Source organism: Rhea americana, unplaced genomic scaffold (assembly GCF_003343005.1).
Source record: "Rhea americana isolate MKP2758 unplaced genomic scaffold, rheAme1 scaffold_295, whole genome shotgun sequence".
Classification (NCBI taxonomy): Eukaryota; Metazoa; Chordata; class Aves; order Rheiformes; family Rheidae; genus Rhea; species Rhea americana.
In genome coordinates this window covers 382,465-403,655 of record NW_028186418.1, presented here as the reverse complement: position 1 = coordinate 403,655, position 21,191 = coordinate 382,465, and the positions used below count along the sequence as shown (strand labels likewise).

The 21,191-nt window shown below is 44.8% G+C and overlaps 2 protein-coding genes across 4 annotated transcripts in view; both read left to right on the top strand.

Annotated features, from left to right (window-relative positions):
• The window catches only part of SLC43A2 (solute carrier family 43 member 2), a 31,201-nt gene extending 11,307 nt beyond the window's left edge, over positions 1 to 19,894 (top strand). For both annotated transcript variants that reach the window (XM_085309276.1, XM_085309275.1), the window contains exons 5-13: positions 4,128 to 4,220; positions 5,064 to 5,197; positions 5,628 to 5,830; positions 6,459 to 6,602; positions 10,033 to 10,171; positions 10,829 to 10,961; positions 11,902 to 11,975; positions 13,512 to 13,635; positions 14,510 to 19,894. In XM_085309276.1, the coding sequence (XP_085165402.1) occupies positions 4,128 to 4,220; positions 5,064 to 5,197; positions 5,628 to 5,830; positions 6,459 to 6,602; positions 10,033 to 10,171; positions 10,829 to 10,961; positions 11,902 to 11,975; positions 13,512 to 13,635; positions 14,510 to 14,671 (1,206 nt within the window). In that variant the 3' untranslated portion in view covers positions 14,672 to 19,894. The remainder of the gene's footprint in view (positions 1 to 4,127; positions 4,221 to 5,063; positions 5,198 to 5,627; positions 5,831 to 6,458; positions 6,603 to 10,032; positions 10,172 to 10,828; positions 10,962 to 11,901; positions 11,976 to 13,511; positions 13,636 to 14,509) is intronic.
• A 1,064-nt stretch (positions 19,895 to 20,958) lies between these two features.
• Positions 20,959 to 21,191, top strand: part of PITPNA (phosphatidylinositol transfer protein alpha) — a 25,727-nt gene continuing 25,494 nt past the window's right edge. Inside the window, exon 1 of one of the 2 annotated variants that reach the window (XM_085309274.1) lies at positions 20,959 to 21,101. In XM_085309274.1, the coding sequence (XP_085165400.1) occupies positions 21,082 to 21,101 (20 nt within the window). In that variant the 5' untranslated portion in view covers positions 20,959 to 21,081. The remainder of the gene's footprint in view (positions 21,102 to 21,191) is intronic. The other variant, XM_085309273.1, reaches the window with a different exon arrangement.

Below are 21,191 nucleotides of genomic sequence, written 5' to 3'. Positions count from 1 at the left end.
GAGCAGAGTTGCGCAGAGGTGTTTCAGTACCTGAGGCATGTGAATGTGATTTAAAAATAGTCTGAAGTGGGAGGGAAATGCGTCACCTGAATCATTGTGTAGCTGTGACCAAAGACTGTTAAAAGTGAATGTATTTTACCCATTGGCACCTTATGAGTTTGTTCTTGCATGGTTCTGCCTGCAAGTTGGGGAGCCCACAGCTGGTGTCTCAAGAACCATCTTCCATGACTACGTGATCCCTTGTGGACTTGGGTCTGCAAGTGCCATGAGTCCCTCCCAGCTCTCTCCATGGGCCATGGAGAGGGAGATGGGGATGGCAGGTCCATGGCTTGCAGGCCTAGGGTAGTGTGGCTTGCACACATGCTGTGCTCTGTACTGTGCCTTGAAGGTGAAGCTGAAATGTGTCCTGGAAGGGGAGACTCAAAGACCTTTTTAAGGACACTCATTGCATATAGCCTCTGAACACTAATTGACTACTTGTGCCAAGCAAGTTTGTTCTGGCTGACACAGGCACTGACCGCTGAGCATGCACGTGTGCACGCAAGTCAAAGCCAAGGTGACTTMCCTCCCCGCCAGGTGCAAGTGACCTGCAGCACTCCAGGAAATGGATCAAACCCACTGGTGCGTGAGCTGGTCCCGTGCCACCCAAGGCTGGTTAGAGTGGCTGCTGCTTAGCAGGATGACCGTGAAGGGAGCCTCTGTAACGCACGGGTCTAGGATGCTGCCCCGGTGCTGTGGCTTGGGTATCAAAACCTCCTGGGACACTYGTGTCCTGTGAGCAAAGCCTGTTGCAGGGACCTGCAGCTCCTGTGCGAGGGCCAGGCAAGAAGATGAACAAGATCTCCTAGAGAAAGAGCYGGGGAAACTGTACTCTGTGAAGCTTTGCCTCAAGGATTTGGAGCCTTTTTCAGTAACAAGCCCCAGGATCTAATGAAAGCCAAAGGCTAGCTGCAGGGCCAGAGCAAGCTGCCTTTACTGGGCACCTCATGTTGTGGCTCCGGGAGGAGAGAGCAAGCAAGCAGTGATGTTCCCGGTTCTGGGAACAAGGTCAGGCTGTGCCTGTTGTGGAAATGCAGAGGGGAGATTTCTGCCGCGTGACTTGGTCTTAGCCAATGTAAGTGAGGATTTGAAATGGAAACAGATCTGTGTTGGTGGCTCTGACAGCAACAGAAGAATCTGGYGCTGGTTCTGCTCCTAAACTATTTCATGAAAAGAAATAAACATGTGTGATAAATTACCACAAAGAGCCTTTTATAGATTGTTTTCCTGTCCTGTTTTCCTTTCAAAGAATTACAGCTGCTTTGCTCTTATTCTYCACTACAAACAGCACCCTTTAATTTGCCAGGGAGGGGAAGCATCTTTGCGTAGGGAATCTTTTCTGCTCAGAAATCTTAGGAATATTTAGGGCTCCGTGATCTTGTGTGTGTTGGAGAACAGGAACAGGATTTTCCGTATGCCTTGGACAAATGAGGCAGTTTGAGGTTTTTCTGGAGAACATAATTTTAGTGCCTGTATAATGTCCAAATATATCTCCTGATAAGGAAAACAGTTTAGCTTCGATAAAAACACCATTCTCCAGTTGTCTAGGTCTCAGTTCCTTGGGTTTTTCTGCAGTTCTCTTGAGCAGTCCTTGCAAGAAGAGAAAAACTAGATTTGACAATATTACTGTGCTATTGTTAGCTGGTTTAAACAGTTATTTCCTACTGTTTTTTAAGTGTCATAAAGTGTCATTAAAAAACAAACAAAAAGACAGAGCTAGTTCATGCATGGGTCTTCCTTTTCTCATTTAGCAGAGTGGGGACTGTCTCCAGGAAAAGAATAATCAAAGGTGTTAAACTCGCTATAGGGCAAAGGAGACAATCATCTGCAAGAGAACTAGATGATTTTATCAGAGTTTAGAATGGCATACCTGCAAAAAGGGCTCCAGGAAGAAACTGTTACAGCATGGAGAAGTTACATCAGTCAGTGTCTCTTAGACGAGGCATGAACTTAATTAAATGTTGAGTATTATTGACTTTTAAACATCTGGAAGCTTTAGGAGTTTCATCTTAAGACTTCTGGAATTGGAAATATCATACCAGTATAGGCAGAAATTACTGGGAGTCCTTTCTGGCCTGTAGGGATAAGACCAAACTGAGGATCAGACCTTTTTGGTGGTAGAAAAACAAAGCACCTACTTGTTCTGCTTGTTTGTCTCTGTCGTTCGTATTTTTCCAATGTTCGCTGCTGTAAGGACAGCTTGAAAAACGRGTTAGTAAATATTGTACATGATTTTAGTAGCTGGTCTTTAGTAGAAACCTCCACAGGCATCACCAGTGCTGGCCCTTGCGGTCTGAGAGATTCTTCTTTGCCGTTTGCCTCCCCTCTGCTCCTTTGGGTGYTCTTAGGCTTTTCTTCCGCAAGTCCTCAGTGGCTGCAGTTGCCTTTTAAGATCTTATCCAATCCAATGTGTCTCCCCTGCTCAGTTTTCTCTCTCTCTCTCTTTTCTTCTCTCTTCATTTTTTTTTTAATTTGGCCACTTGCTTGGTGCCAAATAGTATTTTAGGAAATCTTGAGCCTTTCTCGGACTTCTGTCCCAATGCAGGCAGAAGCAGATTTGGGGTGTCTCTGAACATGACTGCTCGCTTTCAGGCCTGCTATAAGCCTCCATTAACCCCTGGTGCAAGAGATTCCACCTGGGAGTTGCTTGTCTGCTATATGAAAAAGGCTTTTTGTGAACTGAGTCTGGGGAAAAGCAGCCTGAGCCAAGAAGCAGCTGTGTTTGTGGAGCTGTTGCCCTGTGCCAAGCTCCCCAGCAGCAGCTGTTTGTTGTCATTTCTSGGGATAACTTTAGGGTTTGGGCTATTTGAGATTAAACAAATGCCCTGCCTGGTAATAGTGACCAGCCTCTTTGCAACCTGCAGATACCTTATTCTGCAGATACTGTTTTCTGGGATGCATATTTAGGCCCTGCCTCGAAAGAGAGATTTTGTGCCTGGTAACAGACCTTTGGATCCTTTGCTGTTTCCTTTCTGCAGCTCCTGAAAGCAGCCTGTTGGCAGCTCTCCCAGATGCAGGGATCTGGGGATGGGTGTGGGGATCCTTGTTGCAGATGAGCGCAGTGTTTTCTGCTTCAGCCCAGTGTCTGCTTGGGGATCTCCAGCAGCATCAGGCTCTTCACATCATTGCTGCTGTTCCCTGGCTGGGGTTATCTGAGGACCTGGAGGCTGCACTGCACAGAAAGCTCTGCAGTGAGACAGAGGGATGATAAACAGCCAGATGGATCCTAGAGTGTTCCTGCATGGGAATAGTTGTGTTGTAAACACACTGATCCTGCCGTGACACAAGCCAGATTTGCTTGCCTTAAATGCCAGTCCTAGGAAAGATACACTTGTTTTCCAGCAGTGAAAAGAGAATCTGAAGAGCATTTGCATGCTCAGATTCCATCTGATATTCTTCAGATCATTTTATTCAACATTTAAGTAGATAAATTGGTGATTATGCCTTCAGTCTTTCTAAGCACCTGTGTCCTGCTTTGAGGCCCTCTGAGGCTGACATGGTACTGATGGCAAAGTGAATTTGGGGAGGGAGGGAGTGACCTGAAAAAGGAGATGGGAGGAAATCTGTCTGCYTGAAGCTGTGTCTCCTCTTTGACCAGCTTCAGGAGCATGGGCTGAGGTCTGTGTAGCCTGTGACTTAATATTCTCCCTGAAATTTCTAGCTTGCATGCCCTCAGGCAGCGATGGAAACTTGTTCTATTCTGGTTATTGAAAAAGCTGCAGACTTGGGGGGAGGAAGTAGCAAAGAAAACAGGGGCAAGTACAATGCAAGACAAACATGGCTCTGCTAAAGGTAATGAATGTGGAGTATGTGGTCAGTCAGGAAGGCAGCAGTACTATTGCACATACTAATCTTGGATCATAGATGCTGTCTGGCAGTGGAGACAGCAACATAGCCTGCAGCTCTTGCGTCCCAGAGCAATATCACAAAGAGCTAAATCGCTTTTGAATAAAATTGATTTCTTCAGGTTCTGGTATTCAGAGGTCTCAATCTTAAATGCCAAGGTCTTCTCAAGAGCGCTTCCTTCGMTTTTCTTCCCTTTCCTTCCCTTGGCCACAGTGTATTTCAACCAATTTTTATTTCCTCAGTTGCCCAACATGTTTGGTGACCTTCGTTCCACGTTCATTGCTCTGATGATTGGCTCCTATGCTTCCTCTGCTGTTACTTTTCCAGGAATCAAGGTGAGGCTGTGAGATCATTACTCATGACTGGTAATAGTGTGYTGGGGTTTTGCACCATTTGGCAATAAAGTGGAAAGAAAGAGGGACTATTTGTTAAAGTGCTTGTTAGAGAAGTTATTGCAAGATTCAGTTCCCATCTGGCTTGCAGACTTCCCACATGACTGTCCCAAGAAGTCAACAAATACCATAAAAAATTTTCTATTTGTTAATAGCTCTTAAATTAAGATGTTAAAAAACAAACAAAAAACCCCTAAAGATTGCTGTTAGTTTTATGAAAGGCTGCTACTTCTCTTTTCTTTTTCTTTTTTTTTTTAATTCTACCAAGTTCACTGTAAGCTTCATTTATATTTAATCTGTGAGATCACCACAGATATCTGGCTATGATTGCTGTTCAGAGTAAGAAAGCAGGTTTGTGGAGACRGAAGACAGCCACTAGGGCTGCTTCTGTAGATCTCCAGTGGTTCTAGATGAGTGATGTTTCATCACAGAGTGAGTGTAAGTGGCATATGGTTATGGTAGGCCTTTCTCAGGTCTGCAGGGCAGTCCCTGTTGGCTTTCCAAAGATTGGTTCTAGATGAAAAATCTTYGGTAGCATTGGTTAGTGACACAGCTGCATGCACCCCTGCTGGAGATCCTGGCATTATTGCTATTGTTAAAGCTGTGCATACATATATATCTCTTACTGAGCCTGCGTGACACGACTCTGTTACTGGTTTTATTATAATCTGTTTTAATGTGGCACGCTGCTCTTCCCCACAACTTCACTCCAAACCTCATCCAAAGAATATTGAAGCATCYTTCTGCTCTGATAGCAAATCACCGTATTCTGTTGTGATTTTTCAGGTTATATATGACTTTGGGGTCTCCTTCATCCTTATTCTGCTTGTCTGGGCAAGCTGTGCAGGATTAGTTTTCCTCAACTGTTTCTTCAACTGGCCGCTGGAGCCTTTCCCAGGTCCAGAGGACATGGACTATACGTAAGTGTCATCAAGACAGACTGCAAGAKTTTATCTCATCCTTAACCCTCTAGAAAGTGCCAGCACAGATAGTTTAGAGGAATGGACGAGGAACTCCCTTGCCTGTTGTTAATTAATTGTTAACATTTTTTTTCTTGGGTTGGGGCACCTCTAGCTCTTATATTATGACTGGTGAATATCTGTAGAAGGCTGAGCCATCCAGAGCATAGGGCTTGTGAAGGAAAATGATCTGCTAGTAGCAATAAGCATTTCTGTATTGACTTATGCCAAAGTGGCCCAAGGGAAGTCTCTCTCTGCTGTGGGATCCCAGACTGCTTGTGGGTTTGTAGATGACAACTAGTGTTTGAATCCATCTGTTGACTCTTACAAGTCTACTACCTCTAATTCACCACCCTGTGTTGCAGCTCTCATTSTCTTTACTGCCCAACAGGGTGAAAATAAAGTTCAGCTGGCTGGGATTTGACCACAAAATCACTGGGAAGCAGTTTTACAAGCAAGTGACAACTGTGGGGCGCCGTCTCAGTGTCGGAAGCTCCATGAAGGGCCCCAAAGAGCTGACAGCCTTGCAAGAGAATAACAAGCTCTGTCTGTCCACAGTGGACCTGGAAGTGAAGTGCCAGCCTGACAACACAGGTGTGGTTTTCCTGGGTGCCTGACAGATGCTTGCACTGGCAGAAGACCAGTGGCATCTCTTGCCATGATCCAGACCTGTTTATATCAGATACCATATGATACATGACCAAATATTGCCAGGGCCATGTGCTAGCTGCCATTCTTTAAGTACAAGTTCAGTTATATAAAGAATCTTGCCCTTGTATGCTTGCCTAAATACATCACATGTACTCCCCATCATGGGCAGCAACAGCATGGATAACTGGTACCACTATGGGAAGGCAGTGAGGTGGGTCATTACTGTCTCTGACTGCTGCCATCATGACTAAGTCTTCCTTAGACAGGAGTACGGTGAAAGCAAATGGCTTGAAGTTTCATTTTGCTTTAATCCACGGAATGAATTGAGACTTCTCCTGCTCCTCTGTCCCCAGTTACTAGTAGCCAGACTTTAAGTATTTATAGCCATTCATGAAGGAAATTTGTAATGTACTAAATGGTTGCTAACTGAACTCCTTGCAGCTGTCATCTGTGTGTAGTGTTGGTGTGACTAGCTAGGAGAAGGCTATCTAACCCAGGGCCAAAGTTTGTTTTGAAATCATGGCTGTTTCAGATGTTGCCTTTTTCAGAGACTTTATTACTTCTTCTGCAGCTTCTCCCTCCTTCATGAAGAGTGTTTTCAGCCCCATCTTGTTGCTCAGCCTTATCACCATGTGTGTCACCCAACTGAGGCTCATCTTCTACATGGGGGCCATGAATAGCATTCTTGGGTTTCTGTCTGGAGATGAAGATAAAGGTAGGGTAATTTGAAACTTCTGTTTCCTTGGAACTGGGACCTGACCCAGCCTTAGTCCTTGCAAGAAGCCAGCATGCCTGATTACTCAGCAGATACACCGTGTTTGGCAATTGCTTGTGCCGGAGTGCAGCTGACAGCTGCTGGTGGGGTCTAGCAGAGCTGGAACTGGCCCAGAGCGGAGGGGCAGTGAGGTAGACGCTTGAATGTCAAACTAATTTTAGYGTAGTGTCTGTTAAATACTATTCCATGTTATTTCCCCAGATGGGTTGTTGCAAGTAGCCTCTCAGGACAGAATGTGGTGGGTTTTTTTTTTTCCACTGGAAAAACTATTTCATCAGGTATTTGCTTTGCTTATCCTAGGCAAGCACAAAGTACAGAGCAGCTGACTCTCATGACTAATGGTTGGACTAGGTGTCTCGGCCCAGCAGCAGGGGTGGGAAGGGTGAAGTCATTGCTGTTTTGTGCAGCTTGGTGTGTGCTGGGGAGGTGCAGGAGCAGCCACTGCGCTGGACTCGTCTGTATTTACAGCTCTGGGTCAGTACATGGAGCAAACAGGAAAGAGTATATTAGTTTACTGGTTGAAAATACCCAGGATTGCAAAACAATACTTTTTTTTTYCCCCTTTGTAGTAAGATCCAGTTTGAACTTGTTGAATCTGGATTGGGGGAAGCTGATAAATCAAGAGGCACTCCTCTGAAAACAGGAGTGAGCCCTGGGGGAGGGAAGGAAACTCGGGAAACTCCAAGTGCCCTGGCATTCCCTGAATTTCTTTGTTTCTGGAGCCTTTGACAGCCTGCAGCATTCAGCTCTTTATCTCCTGGCTCAAGAGCCAATTCAGACRTTAAACAGTAAATAGGACAAATTTCACACTGCCCACGGTTCCCAGCACAGCTCTGTTTTCTGCTTACCTTTAACTCTTTCACACTTTTTTTTTTACCATGGCATGCTCTCATTGTTTTTCTTCCTTTTCTTCTTCCTTTTTTTTTCCCTTGGTATTTGAGGCTTAGTGTTAAATATATGCTATTATACTGCATAGATCAAGTTCTGTGTTAAGAAAGCAGTTATGCCTCTTGGGTATATAATTTTTCTGTGCCACTTTTGAGATTTCTTCCTTGTTTTCTCCTTCTCCCCACCCCTTATTGCAGCCTGGGCTTGCGCTGCAGCCTGCTGCCTCGATGTTTCCATGGCATCAGCAAAACAGTAGTATTATCTGGTGGCTTCAACATCAAGCTGTGTGAAGAGTTCGAAGAAGTGCACAGATCTCTAGAAATCTAATCTGGGGGGGGGGGGGATCAGGAGAGGATGGGACACTGTATTCGCTTGGGTGCCTTAGTTCTTGCTGCTTTTTACACGTACCTGATTTTAGAAAGCTCCACTTGCAGCTGCACTCAGGAGCACTGGGCAAGGGAAGAGAACAGAGTCATTCTTGCAAGTACTGTTAGTGTCAAAGAAAGCAAAGATATCTAGGAGCAGAATAGGAGAGAGAGATGTGGAGAAAATAACAGAGTAAAATCTTAGTCCTCAATAGTCCTGCTTCCTGTGCATACTGCAGTGACTTAGACCTGCCATGAAGCCTAGAGGCAGAAAAAGCAGTCAGCCCATGGCTGCTTATCTTCTGAAAACCCTCTCAAGATGGAGAAGTTAAGGAGTTCAGTAACCCTCTAAATGACTGCGTAATCATGTTGTCAGCTCCTCAGTCTTCCTACTGGTTGTGTTTGGGATTTGAAATTTGTCTGGGTTGCTCATAAATTGACACCTTGCTACTAAATCTGGCARTACTTGGAGACCTGGGTGGAATCAGGGTGTGCTGGAAACCTCAGCTGTGTGYGGTCCGTGTTCAGGGCAGTCCCAAGTCTGAGATGATGACATGCGGCCAGGGAGCCAGGGCTATGCCTGTGCGTGCAGCCTTTTGCTGTTTGTTCTCTYCAAGCCTCTACTGAATCTGCTGGTACTTACAAGATACTGTTCTTTATCTTGGGGGGGAGGGRGGAGAAGTCTTTTAAAATGATAGACAAGCCCAGAGAGTCTTCCTGCAGCAGCTATGATCACTCCTTCCCTTTCCGCCCTCTCCCCAAACTTCATTCCTCACTGCAAGCTGGCTTCTGCTCTCTGTGTTCAGAGTAGCATGAAGAAGCAAAACTTGACAACATGGCTAGCTTCTTACCCTCTATTAAAAAATAACCAGACAAAAGCAAATCAGCTCCTGGAGTGTTTGCAGAGGGTGATACCACCTGTCTCTCTTGGCTGCAGCAACTGCTATAATGAGATGAGATGTGGGGCCACTTCAGGGCTTGCCTGTGTAGCAGTGATGAGGGCAGGAATGGGTGTTTGGAGACTGGAGCTGGAAGTTCCTTTTAGGTTTCTGGAGCTGGGAACGTATCATCCAGTGCCATGCCTGGCACAGGGAGGGAGCCCTGCTGGGGTTTGCTGCGATCGTGTAGGGAGAGAGGGTTTGTTGGCAACTTCTTGCAGTTACCAGATTAATTTGGGTATAGCTCATGTCTGTATTGCTTTGGGAGAGCTCTAGAGATGCGGAGGGAGGGACGAACTAAATTTTTTTTGCGTATGTTTTGCTTACGGTGCTGTAACTTCCGAGCACTCTGTGCTGAGATGGGCAGTTTCAGAATTGAATCTTTTTCTCAGAGCAGTGGTACACTGTGACTCACCAGCCCTTCTGTGTGATGCCTGCAAATCCATCACGTAGGCTGTAGTGAGGAAGTGGAGAAAGCACTGCAGRGTGGGGGCAACTGTCTAGTAAGAGGGGAGTTTCTTCCAAGTTGGCATGCATCAGATGTCACATAGTGATCCACGTAAACTCCCTGTAATATTAAAGATGGAAAAAGTCTTCCTCARTTTGAAGTCCTGACAGCTGATCTCAAATGCTAGGTTTCCTGCTGCTGATCCTTCCTTCTCCCCACTCAACCCCCAGATTTGTCTATTCTGTACAAAGCAGGTTAGGCCTCACCTTCCCAGTTTGGATTGTCCTTGTGGGGCTAGGGCATGAGCTCCCAGCAAGGGTGGAGAGGAGATGATGAAAGCAGGRGTGGCTGTTCAGGGTTTATTGCTCTGTAAGAGTTTTCCTTGTTGCTCCTAGCCATAAGAAACTTTCTGGCACTGAACATTTGCTGGGGTGCCATTCCTAGAGACCTAACTGCTGTTGGGCTGATGATGCTGTCCTGGTGCTGCACTAGTATTTTCAAAGCAGCAAGCCCACCCAGCATGTCCACTGAAATGGTCTGCCTCTGGGAAGCTGACTGATGAAATGAGTTTTTGGTGTCTCGGCTCCTTCAGCCTTCCAGTTAGCCTGTGAATACAGGGGATCTGGGCTCTTAATAAGGGAAATGATCAGTGGGGAAGRTCTTTGCTGTCCTTTGTTCTATAGCTGCTAGATTCTCCTTGGACTGATGCACCTTTCTCTCTCCCCCTGCAGTGAGTCTTTACACTTCCATTTTTGGAGTGTTGCAACTGCTGTGCTTGTTGACAGCACCTGTGATCGGGTACATCATGGACTGGCGACTGAAAGAGTGTGATGATGCCTCAGAAGACAATGAGGAGAGCAACACTGAGCAGTGCGTAATATGCAGCACACGGGACATGCAGCCACGTAGCAGGCCCCCTATGCTCTGCATAATATCAAATACTATAAAGTGATTTAAGGCAATCTTGATGGGGCAAAAAGCAAATGAATACAGCATCTTTATTTCTGTATCCCAGTATATGACTTGACCTAATCCATGTCTCTGTGTGGCACTGAGGGCTGAATTTGTATTTTATATCCAGCTTTGAGACCACTATTTCAGAAAGATGTTGACTAACTGGAGGAAGTCCAGAGAAAGGCAGTGAACAGGTCTAGAAAACATGATTTGGGAAGAATGAAACAAAATTTAGTTCTTTGGAAAAGAAAGCCTGAAATCTCCTCTGTCTTTGCAAAGAGGRGAGGATCAAACACACTTCACTGTCCACTAAAATCAGTCAAGAAGAGCAAATCTAAATTGTGGCAAGGGGGTACTTGAACTGTCCTAGCCTAACAGTGTGAATAACTGCACTGAGATAATTGCCCAGCCTTTTCTTGGTTTCCATTGATGGAGATTCCACAAGGGCAGATGAAGGCAGATCTCTAGTCTAACTGGTTTAGAGAGGGCTGATGTGGGATGTGGAAAGTCCTGCTGTGAATTCTGGTAGCTGCTGGAAATGGTTTTTGTAACACAGTTTTTGCTATCTTTCAGAAGTGATAAGAAAAAGAAAAAACGTGATCGTCAGATCCAGAAAATCACCAATGCCATCAATGCCTTTGCGTTTACAAACCTCCTGCTGGTTGGATTTGGAGTCACCTGTCTTATTCCTAACCTACCATTACAGGTGAATAAGTCAAATGGATGGATGTGCTGGAGGGGCTGGCAATGAGGGTCCTGGCACAGAATGTGCAGGGAGGTCCTGCAAACCAGCAGAGCCAGCTGATAGAAGGAGGGCTTTTTGGCACTGCTRGAGTTTTGTGCTGCTTTGGGAACCCCAGCCTTCCTAGAGTTAAAACAGATAATGTAGTACAATTTATCTCTCTTGAGAGAACCTGAAGAGGTAGCTCTAGTTAAAAGTGCCAGAGTTGATATGCATTTTTTCCCCTCACTTCTGAGTTTCTGGAGCTGAGTTCTGTAGTCCCAGATACTTTCCTGCTGAGGTCCCCTCAGTAGTGCCTCTGTTTAACCYGGGCCTGATTTAAACTGCTGTCAAAATATGCAGTAAGATGCATGAAACCAATAAATAGTTATTGTTTTTTGCACTAAATGCTACCCTGAACTATGCCCAGTGATACTCATGGGATTATAAATCTGTTAAAATATTTGTTCTGTGGCACCACTTGTCTGGCAGAGAAATTTAGTGACTTTTATTCTAGTTGAATGTACCTTGGTGACGTAAGAGAACAACTATAGTTTGCTCATGCTTGCATATTGTCTGCAATAACTTGTGGAAAATTAACTGAATAGGCAAAGAGCTCAAAAAAGCATTATGACCCTGGTCGTGGTTGCTGGGGACATGCGTTTGCAACAGTGCYAGCTGCAAATCAGATTTTGTGTGTGGTTAACCTCAGGGGCACTATATGCTAGCCTTCTCAAAGTAAGGAAATGTACTGCTTTGAGAACAATTTGTCTTTCCCTGTGCTGATCTCTTAAGTTTTGGTTCTGGGCTCCTCAAGCCTGCCTTTGTGCTAAGAAGGAGAGCAGCTTTTAGGAAAGGTTGTGTGTTGGGATCTGGCACATCTAGATGATATCTGACACCTGACATTTTCTGCTTCTCTTTCTAGATTCTTTCCTTCATTTTGCACACAATTGTGAGAGGATTCATCCACTCAGCTGTGGGAGGCCTCTACGCAGCTGTGTAAGTCTCTATTCATAGTGTATGACTGGCCAGGTGATCCTGTTTGGGTTGATAATTTCTTCAGCCGAGAGGAAACTCAGGAAGCTAAGTCCTCATGGTCAGAAGGGAAAACTGATGTGACTTGCTTCCTCAGCAGTGCTGGACATGATAGTAGCTGGACTGAAGTCCTAGCTGATGCTTTTGTTGTTTGGCCCTACAGCTAACTCCTTTGGCATAGCRACTGCAGTAAGATGGGGACAGCTACATGTGAGCCTTGGGGGATGACTAGGTTATCAACAATGAAGTTATATAGTAGAAACTTGAGGCTTTTATTTATTTATTTTTGTCCTACAATAAGTAGCTATGTGCATAAAACATTAACATTAACTGAATGCATTGCTTCTGRTCTGCTCTGAAATTACACTAGTAAAGCATTGCTTAAGATGCCATTAATGAAGCCTACTCCCTTTCCCAGGATGGGTCACGTATCCTGTTTCAAACTTATCAATAAATTAGTCTAAATACTCTCTTCCTTATTAAGCAATGTTTTGGTTTTAAAAACAGATCTGCCCCTCTGTCCCAACCTGTTGGACGGGGGAACAGAAAGAAGTTGTTGACCTTTCTGTCAAAGGTTTTAGTCTTGGTAACCAGWAAGTCCAAGCTAGAAAACCCATCTAAGACTTGGTCTAAATAATACATGAACTTTTGGTTCTGTGGCAGCTAGAAGCCAAAGCTTTTGTTCTAGGCAAGGTAAATGCCTTTTGCTGTACTTGTCAATTAATCCTGTTTGGAACTTTCTGGATTRAGGTATTTTTAGTCTGAATGTGACTTTGGATATTCAAACATTCTGGTCCAATTCTCCTTTTCTAAGCTCAGTTTAACCTTATTTGTTTTAAGCACTGCTCAGTCATGAAGAGAAGGATGTTGGACTGTTACTGAGGCTTATTTTTCTATCAGTGATATCTCATATTCAGCACTTTCCAATCAACAGTATTGTTTAATTTGACATAGGATCAGACTTGTCCTCTAAAAAAGAAAACATGCTAACCTGTTGTGCAGGTTTCACTCCCTTCTAAAGGGAGCAAATTGTTATGGCCAGATGAAAATGATTGCTCAGCCACAAGTGCTGTCATCCGGCAAAGAGGTCTTGCTTTTAACTAGTAAATATCAATGTCCTCCTCCCTTTGCATTAAGAGCAGTGGTTATTTAAGTATTTCAACCTGTCAYATGGTACAGCTGCAAAACAAAACTCTGCAATTATAAGTACTGGAACTAACATTTAAGTTTTGAAGTTCATCATGGGAGTAGTCTAGAGATGAGGCCTCTGGCCCCCATCACCAGCTTTGTTCTGTCCTAGAGAGCATTGTACTAAATGCTGGGTATAACTACTACAGAGTAAGTGGGAGCTGCACAGAAGGCCAGGAGATAAGTTCTTCATACTATGCCTCTCTTGGGACTATGCTCTGTTGGATTAAGCTATTGAGAATGTAATCTGATCTGGGTGATGTGAACAGTCAAGGTGACACATAATAATTCCACTGTTTTCTCTGATGGCAGATACCCCTCTACTCAGTTTGGCAGCTTGACAGGGTTGCAGTCTTTGGTCAGTGCCCTTTTTGCCCTTCTGCAGCAGCCTCTGTTTATGGCATTGACGGGACCTTTGGAAGGAGACCCTCTCTGGGTAAGTATTTCTAAAATTTAATGTGCAGACCTAGTGGTAAAGATAGTTTTAACTGATTTCTTTGAAAACAAGGGGGCTACTTTGCATGAATCCCAGTTACAAAGAGCAAATTTTACATGCTCCTTAGTCTGCTCTTACCTTGGTGCTGTCAAGAACCYCTTCTGTGTAAGTACTGAGGTCTTGGGAGGGAATGCTGTTAACCCCTGTGACTGTATAGGGGAAGAGGAAGGGAGAAGGCTGCTGGAGTGCTGCCTATGAACAGGTTATGTGGCAGGTACTGTAAAGTTTCCTTTGAGCTGCTGATATGAAAAGCTGGTAAAATCTGGTTTGCTGATGTCAGGAAAGCCAAGCGGCCCTTAAGGGCTACTGTATAGTGTGGTGTCTGGTTGAGATTCTGTCTGGGTAGCTCATTACAGTCAAGACACAGGTGTTCTTGAGGAGAGCAAGAGCAGGCTACATGTGCCCACACCTGTGTTCTGGCAACCTTAGGCTATTCCTACAGTCAGCAGTGGTGATGTGAAAGAACCACAGCTTAAACTCTACTGCCTTTACTGTTTATGAAATTGAGAAATGTCAGAYCTGTAGACTAGCTATAGCCTGTCACAGCAAGAGCTGTAACAGCCCTTGTTTTGTGGAACCTTCAGCCGTAATCTGCAGCAACAAACTCTTGCAGTGCTTATTTTATACACATGGTACTCTGGTCACAGAAATATAAATAAAAATACAGTGGAAGCTGTTGCCAATACACTGAACAGGGCGTCTCCTGGATTGCCTGTAGCTGAGTGGTATGGGCAGGGTTCCAACACTTCAGCATGCATGACTAGGTTGTCTTCTTCCTAGCCTTCCTAATTTCATTTCATCTTTGTTCCTGCAGGTGAATGTTGGCTTGCTTGGTCTGAGTTTGCTGGGCTTCTGCCTTCCCATCTACCTGGTCTGCTACAGACGCAGGCTAGAGAGAGAAAAAAAGCAGAAGAATGATGATGCCAAACTCTTCCTCAAAATCAATGGCACTCCTAATGAGGAAGCTTTTGTGTAAACTGGTGCTTCGAATGCAACTTCCCCTGTACAGGTTCCTGCCACATCCGTGGGCTCTACCTGTGGTGTAAGCCAGGATTTTTCTTTCCTGGCTCTGCCAGTCTTTGCTCATCACTGGAGTGAGGGCCATACAGCATGGCTGAGCTTTCCTCAGATATACAGCAGGAAGAGACCTCCCACTCCTTACTCCRGAACATGGGACATTTTTCCGTTTTATAAAGGCTACACAGTTATTGTGTCTTAAATTATTCCCTGATCACACTCTCCAGCAGCAGAGTCTTTGCCTTAGGGAGACTGGGGGAGAGAAGGAATTGGAGGGATGGGGGAAGAGGGAAGAAAGACCGTAATTTGAGTTTGCAGATGTAACACACTCAAGTGGCTTTTCTTGTTTTTGTTTTTCCCCTCCGTCCTCCTTCCCTCAACCTTGGCTGACATTGTCTCAGATGCAAGCTGCACTCTCCTCCCTTCCCTTAGGTTTGGCAGTGGCCTTTCTTGATGGGTAGCTGGACCCAGTGGTTTTACTGTCTATCCAGAYGTATCCCAGGCTGTTCCTGAGGCAGGGAAGGGAATTTCTTCCTGTGTGTATGAGCAGAACTTCAGTATATTGCTAAATGCTGGCTGCTGGTGTTGACAACTCCCAAATCCTTTATTACTACATATGGCACAGACTGTGAGCAATGGATTTGCCTTCCACASTGAAATGAAGAACCTAGTGGACTGCTTGGTCCTATCCCAAGCCTTCAAAGGCCTGGATTCCTCTTCCTCCCAGCCTGTAAACCWTCTGTACATGTTATAAACTGTCTTCAGTCCTGAACCTTTCAGATAGGAATTGGATCTTGTTTACCGATGAAGTGCTTTGAGACTTTTGTTGCCTTTTGCCACCTCCTCCCTCTGAAATGACCCTGGGAGAGGAGCAGCAGCTTGTACTTAGTAAAGTGGAGGAGCTTCTTGAAGGTGGGTTCTGGGGCTCCACACAACCTTGGTATTAATGTRTCATGAACTGACTTGCTGTTATATCAAGAGTGCAGAACACTCCTTGCATCTGATAACTGGATCCTGTGAACACGTGTCAGGGCGATGTGGCAACATAATTCTTCCTTTAGCCTTTACATTGTTCATTGTTCTGATAGTAGCCCCCAAGCTGCTGAACACCAGGTTACTGTGACTGACCAAAAAGCTGCTGGTTTGGCTGTATTACAAGCCTTCTACAATGTCTATGCTCTGTCTGGACAGAGTACATGGTGACTGATTGTATGGTGAATCTGACTTATGGAGCAATATGTGTGGGTAAAGGTACCCCAGGGTCTGTTTGTCATGGAGGAAATACAAAGGGAATTCWTGACCTGCTTATTTTTATGTTGGGTTTCCTAAGTCTTGTCTGAGTAGACATTTCTCCCCTTAACCTTCTCAGTGAGGTCAGTAGCTCAGCCGCTGTACCCTTGTGATGAGCATTAAACACTGCACTATTTGGACCTGCTCTGGGCAGGACTGTGCTGCATTGAGGATGAACATCACCAGCAGGTGTGCAGCAGCATGCATGCTGGGCTGAGCTAGTGGCTGCAGGAAGGTTGGAGGAGAGGAAAAGAAAAAATAGAGAAAGCAGTTAGGAAGATGTAGTGGTGGTGCTTTCTGAACTGCCAAGTCCTGCATTTACTGCTAAGCCTGGCAGCAGGTAAGTCATTAAACTTCACATCTGTTTAGAAAAGTGAGGCTCTTTATCACTGTCCTATGAACTCCAAGYTGGACATTGGAAACATCAGTGTGCCTGGACCTGCTGGTGAGAAATTACCTGAAAACTAGGTGTTAACTCCTATACCGATGACTTGAAACATGCAGATGCTCCACCCAGCCAGGTTTTCACCATCCTAAATTGCAAGCTTGGCAACCTCTTGCGCAGAGCCTCGAGAGGAATCGCTGGGTGTCGGAAATCCTGAGGAGCTGCTTGCTGGTGCCCTTGCCAGGACGCAGTGACTAGGCAGCTTTGTGGGACAGCAGCGCCATCTCGAGCCGCTGCCTTCAGATAGCTCCTGCGAGCAGTTCAGATGCTACTACACTCCATGGTACCTTTTAGTCATTGGTCACTTGTTTTTAAAATGACTTGCCACTGARTATTTTACACACTTGTGAAATTTTTGTGTGTTGCCTTTATTAAATGTGTTTGTTCCAAGACAGCATTATYGCCTGCTGTCAACATGATGATGTTCTAAAACTTTAATTTTCTCTTCGCCTTTATAGCTTTGGTGATGACTTACCAACCTTCCCAGCTTTTTCTTTGTGTCAAGCAATAATTAGGGAGGCACAGCTCTGATTTGGATTCCTGCTCACTTGCGATTGTCTGAAGTATGTGTCTAGAAATCCGTCTGCAGTAGTTCAGCTTTTTTGTATTTCCAGAGAGCTTTTTTGCAGATTTGTGTTCTGTATTGCTACACTTACCACTTCTGAATGTTTCTAAAAGAAGGTTCCTACTCTTGCTGCAAGGTATTTGTGATGTGAGAATGACCTTTTTAAGATYTCAAACAAATGAGTGTCTAAGCCACAGTCCTCAGGTTCACAGCATCTGAAAACAGACAGCTGTTTGAGGACTTCAGTGTGCTAACTTCACCTTAATTTCAAAATATTTAGCATGCTGTCTTCCACTCTGCCACTTGAATCCCTGGTATGAATGTCCCTGCAAAATGGTAGAATACACTCTGGATGGCATATTTTCCCAAGGTCATGATGGAGATGCTGCTGCCTTTGAAGTGTGCATGACTAAATTAAATGGAGAACACCCTCTTATTCCTGCCATCTACCTCCCTGCTGTAGTTCCCAAGTCCTGCCTTGTATTAGAAGTATTCTCCAATCCAGTTTCATGTGCTAAAATACTGGATAAATGTCATTAGTGTTTAGAAACTGCTAGTCAGCTGTAAGGAGAAGAACACACGCCTTTGAGTCAAGGTTTTGGGCTTTTTGCAAATTCAGAGTAAAGCATGCCTTTGGCTTGCAGTCACAAGGACTGATGGGTACACAATGAAGCTTCAGTTGTCAGGGTTTAAATGGACAAAAGGGAGTACTTTCTCATGCAGTGCAAAGTCAAGCTGAGGAATTCATTGCTAAAGGATGTTTTGGGGAACAAAGTATAAATGAATTTTTAAAGGRGGCTAGTTAAGCGATGGTTTAATATGTCCACTAATTCAGGGAGACTTAAAGTTGCTTAAACAGGAAAAGTATGCCAAAGAATGATTACTTTTCCATGTGCTCTGTCTCTTTGAGAATATGCTAGTATACAATGGAGGAAATAATGCTGGGCCAGGTGGAATGCTGGTCTGATCTTGTGGAGTTCATTTTCCTCCACCAGTTGCAGGCTACACTAATTTTAAAGGCAATCTCAAATTTATTTATCAGTAAAGCTATGTCCGCATGTACAATATGCATATACTCTGTGGCATAATTCCTTAAATGCTGCATCCCCTGCAGTGGTGGGCCTCTCAAAGGACAGCTATAGTATTCTGGCTTCAACTTCCTTTACATGTTGTCTTGCATGGTGCAGAAAAAGTCAAGACAGTTCTATTAAATGTCATTGCACATGGGCAATTTGCCTTGTTTTCTGATGCTTATGGAAACATAATCATGGATTACTTAAATCTGGAATGGAATATAGCATTTCTGCTTTCCAGCCAAATGATGCAGGACAAAAAATTTCTGATGTACTCTTCTACACATGTGAACCACTCAGTGGAAAAAAATAAATGGGCTACCACAGGCTAGAGAGCCACATCAATTAAATCAATAATGCATTTACCTGTATAATTAAAATGTAGGTCAATGTGTTTAACTGACTTCATAATTTCCAAATACTAGAACTTGTAAACTTTTTAACGCACCTTGTCTCTCCCCTTCCCCCCACGCCCCTGTGTTAGAAGTGCTATGAGGTGGTTGTGGAAAAGACCTCTTTCTTCAGTAGAAGCATCCCTAACTGAATGTAATTAAACAGAAGCCTGATCTGTGAGTCCTTGCTGTTTGCAGAAGCACTCAGACTCAGTCATGCTACTGTATAAAGGTGACTGCACCTTCTGGAGTAACTGCTCCTGGTTTCTACAGAGAACTCTCATGCGCATTTAATAAGTGTCTTTATTTAGGGAAAATGGAGTAGGGAACAGACACAGAGCTTTTTACTGAGATGTCAGTACCTAAAACCCATCAACATAATCTTTATAGCACTAATGTAATGATGCTATCAAGAGCAGCAGAGAATCTGGGCCATTTTGCTTAATAGAAATCTTGTAACTTTATTCAGTTACTGTTATAGAGTATCTAGATCCTTAAGATAGAATTGGACACAGATTGCAGAAAACAAGTCTTTACCAAGAGTCCAGCTTAACTGCAATGTTGTTATAGTGATTGAAACATTTAACTCCCACAGCAGTGCCTGGCCTCTCCATGCTCTGTCTATAAAGGAAAATTGTAAAATAATGAGATTTTAATGGAAACAGTAAATCATTAAAATGTTTTAATAGGTGTTTTTTCTCTTGACAAGCTGATGAATTTGGAAAATAGTGTGAGGTATATAAAGCAGGTACTCCAAGGAAAAAGAATGAAAACTTAAACATACAAATTTTGTTGGTTTTTTTTCTTTATCTGCAAGGCTTTTGGTAGTCCCTGCTTCCCACTAGGGAATTAGAAGTGCAGAGTATTCATAATGCAAGCTAGTATTACACTAGTATTCCTGGTGGGAAGGGCCAGTAAAAACAGACACTTCTGATTAGATTTTACAACATCTGTCTTCTCTGGAAATAGCTGAAGCAGTGATGTATTATGTAAATGCATTCTTACATGTTAATTATAAACTTTACAGGCTCTTTTTTTCCTCTTTGCGTGATCTGCTTTTCTCAGTGTCCTGTGCTCCACACTGTCATCCTTCCTACTGCTGCTTATCACTCCCATGTGCCCGACTCTATTGCTTGCTCTTTATTCTTGGAACAGTTCCTGTTTTCAGAACTTCCTCCCTCCTTTCAGCCTCCTAGGATTAACCTCCCTCACCTCCTGTTATTCCTGGTATTTTTGTTTTTTTATTGTATCTGTCAAAGTTCAAGCGTAAACTCCTTGTGGCAGAGCTCTGTCATTTTATGTGTTTGTAAGGTAATGTGCACTCTTACAGTACTATCTAAAAATAAATGTGGTATTAAATTAATCATTAGATTTCCTTTGGAGGCTGAACACAATAAAGGTGTTGCTTGTTTTGTAATGAGGCTGTGTAAGCATAGACATTTTACATGGTATCATCAGCCCAAGTGCTTGGCTATGCTTTGAACATTTCCTCGTGTTTTTCCTTCTCCAGGCAGAAGTTAACTGCTAGCTTTCAATTAATCTCTCTTTGAGAAAAAACTATTATTATTATTATTATTATTTTGATATCAGCTTTCTCTGTACTAACTAAGCTTCATCTCCTTCTCAGGCTGTTATCTAACAGTGAAAGGTAAACAACTGTAGGCTTAGGCTGAGATATCCATATAAAGGGCATAAAGGAAGATAGGCAAGAACATGCAGTTCTTGCCTGAAACTCATAGATTTAGCTTGTTTTTTAATTTTTCCAATCAAATAGAGGTAGTCTTTTGCTTTGGATGATTGTGGAAACAAAAATAGTAAATCTAACCCTCTTCAGTCATTTTCCTGGCTGTGGCCCCAGGTACTGAATATAGGTCATGTAAAAGGATTTTTGTAACTATCTTCTTCCAATGAGTGTTTGGTATTATCCTTACTCAGTGTAGCCCAGGCTGCTGCAGCTATTAAGCAGTGCTGAAACTGAATGAGTGCAAATGCAATAAATCACTGCACACTTGCAGAACAGAGCGTTCTCAGAAAATATCCTGTACCCACAGGCCAGTCGACTGGAGACGTTTCTATTACTGTCTGCAGGCTCCATTTGTYCAGCAGCTCCTTGCGTTCACATCCACCGTCATTTGGCATTCCCCCCCTCTCTTTCCCCACCAAAAGCCGGTAGATGAGAGATACTCGGAGAAGCTGGTGACCGAACAGCGGGAGCTGCACGTCCGCCGGGCTGCTCGAGGGGCGAGCGGCGGGCGCCGATGAGCGGCGCCCCGCGGCCGCGTCGCCCTCAGGGCGGGCTGAGGGGGCGCGCGGCGCCGTGAGGGGCGAGGAGAGCGCGCGCCCGCGCGGAGGGCGGGAAAGTCTCGCGCCCCCGCCCGCTAACGGCCGCCCGCCGGGCGCGCGCGCTGCCGCTGAGGTAAGGACGCTGCGTGGCGCCGTGACGCAGCGGTTGCCGCAGAAACGCCCCGCCCCGCCCCCGCCGCCCCCTGCCCCCCCTCCCCGTGCCGGCGCGGTGCGGGTCCAGCGGAGCGGCCCGGAGGCGCCTGTCACCTTCAGCGGGGCCGGCCCGGGCGGGAGGCGCGCGGCGGCCGCGGCGGCGCCGCCATGGTGCTCATCAAGGAATAGTGAGTGCGGCGAGACCTTCCCTCCCCTTCCGCAGCGCTGCCCGCCGTGCCCCGGCCTCCCCCTTCCCCCCCCTCCCCCCGTCCTCCTCC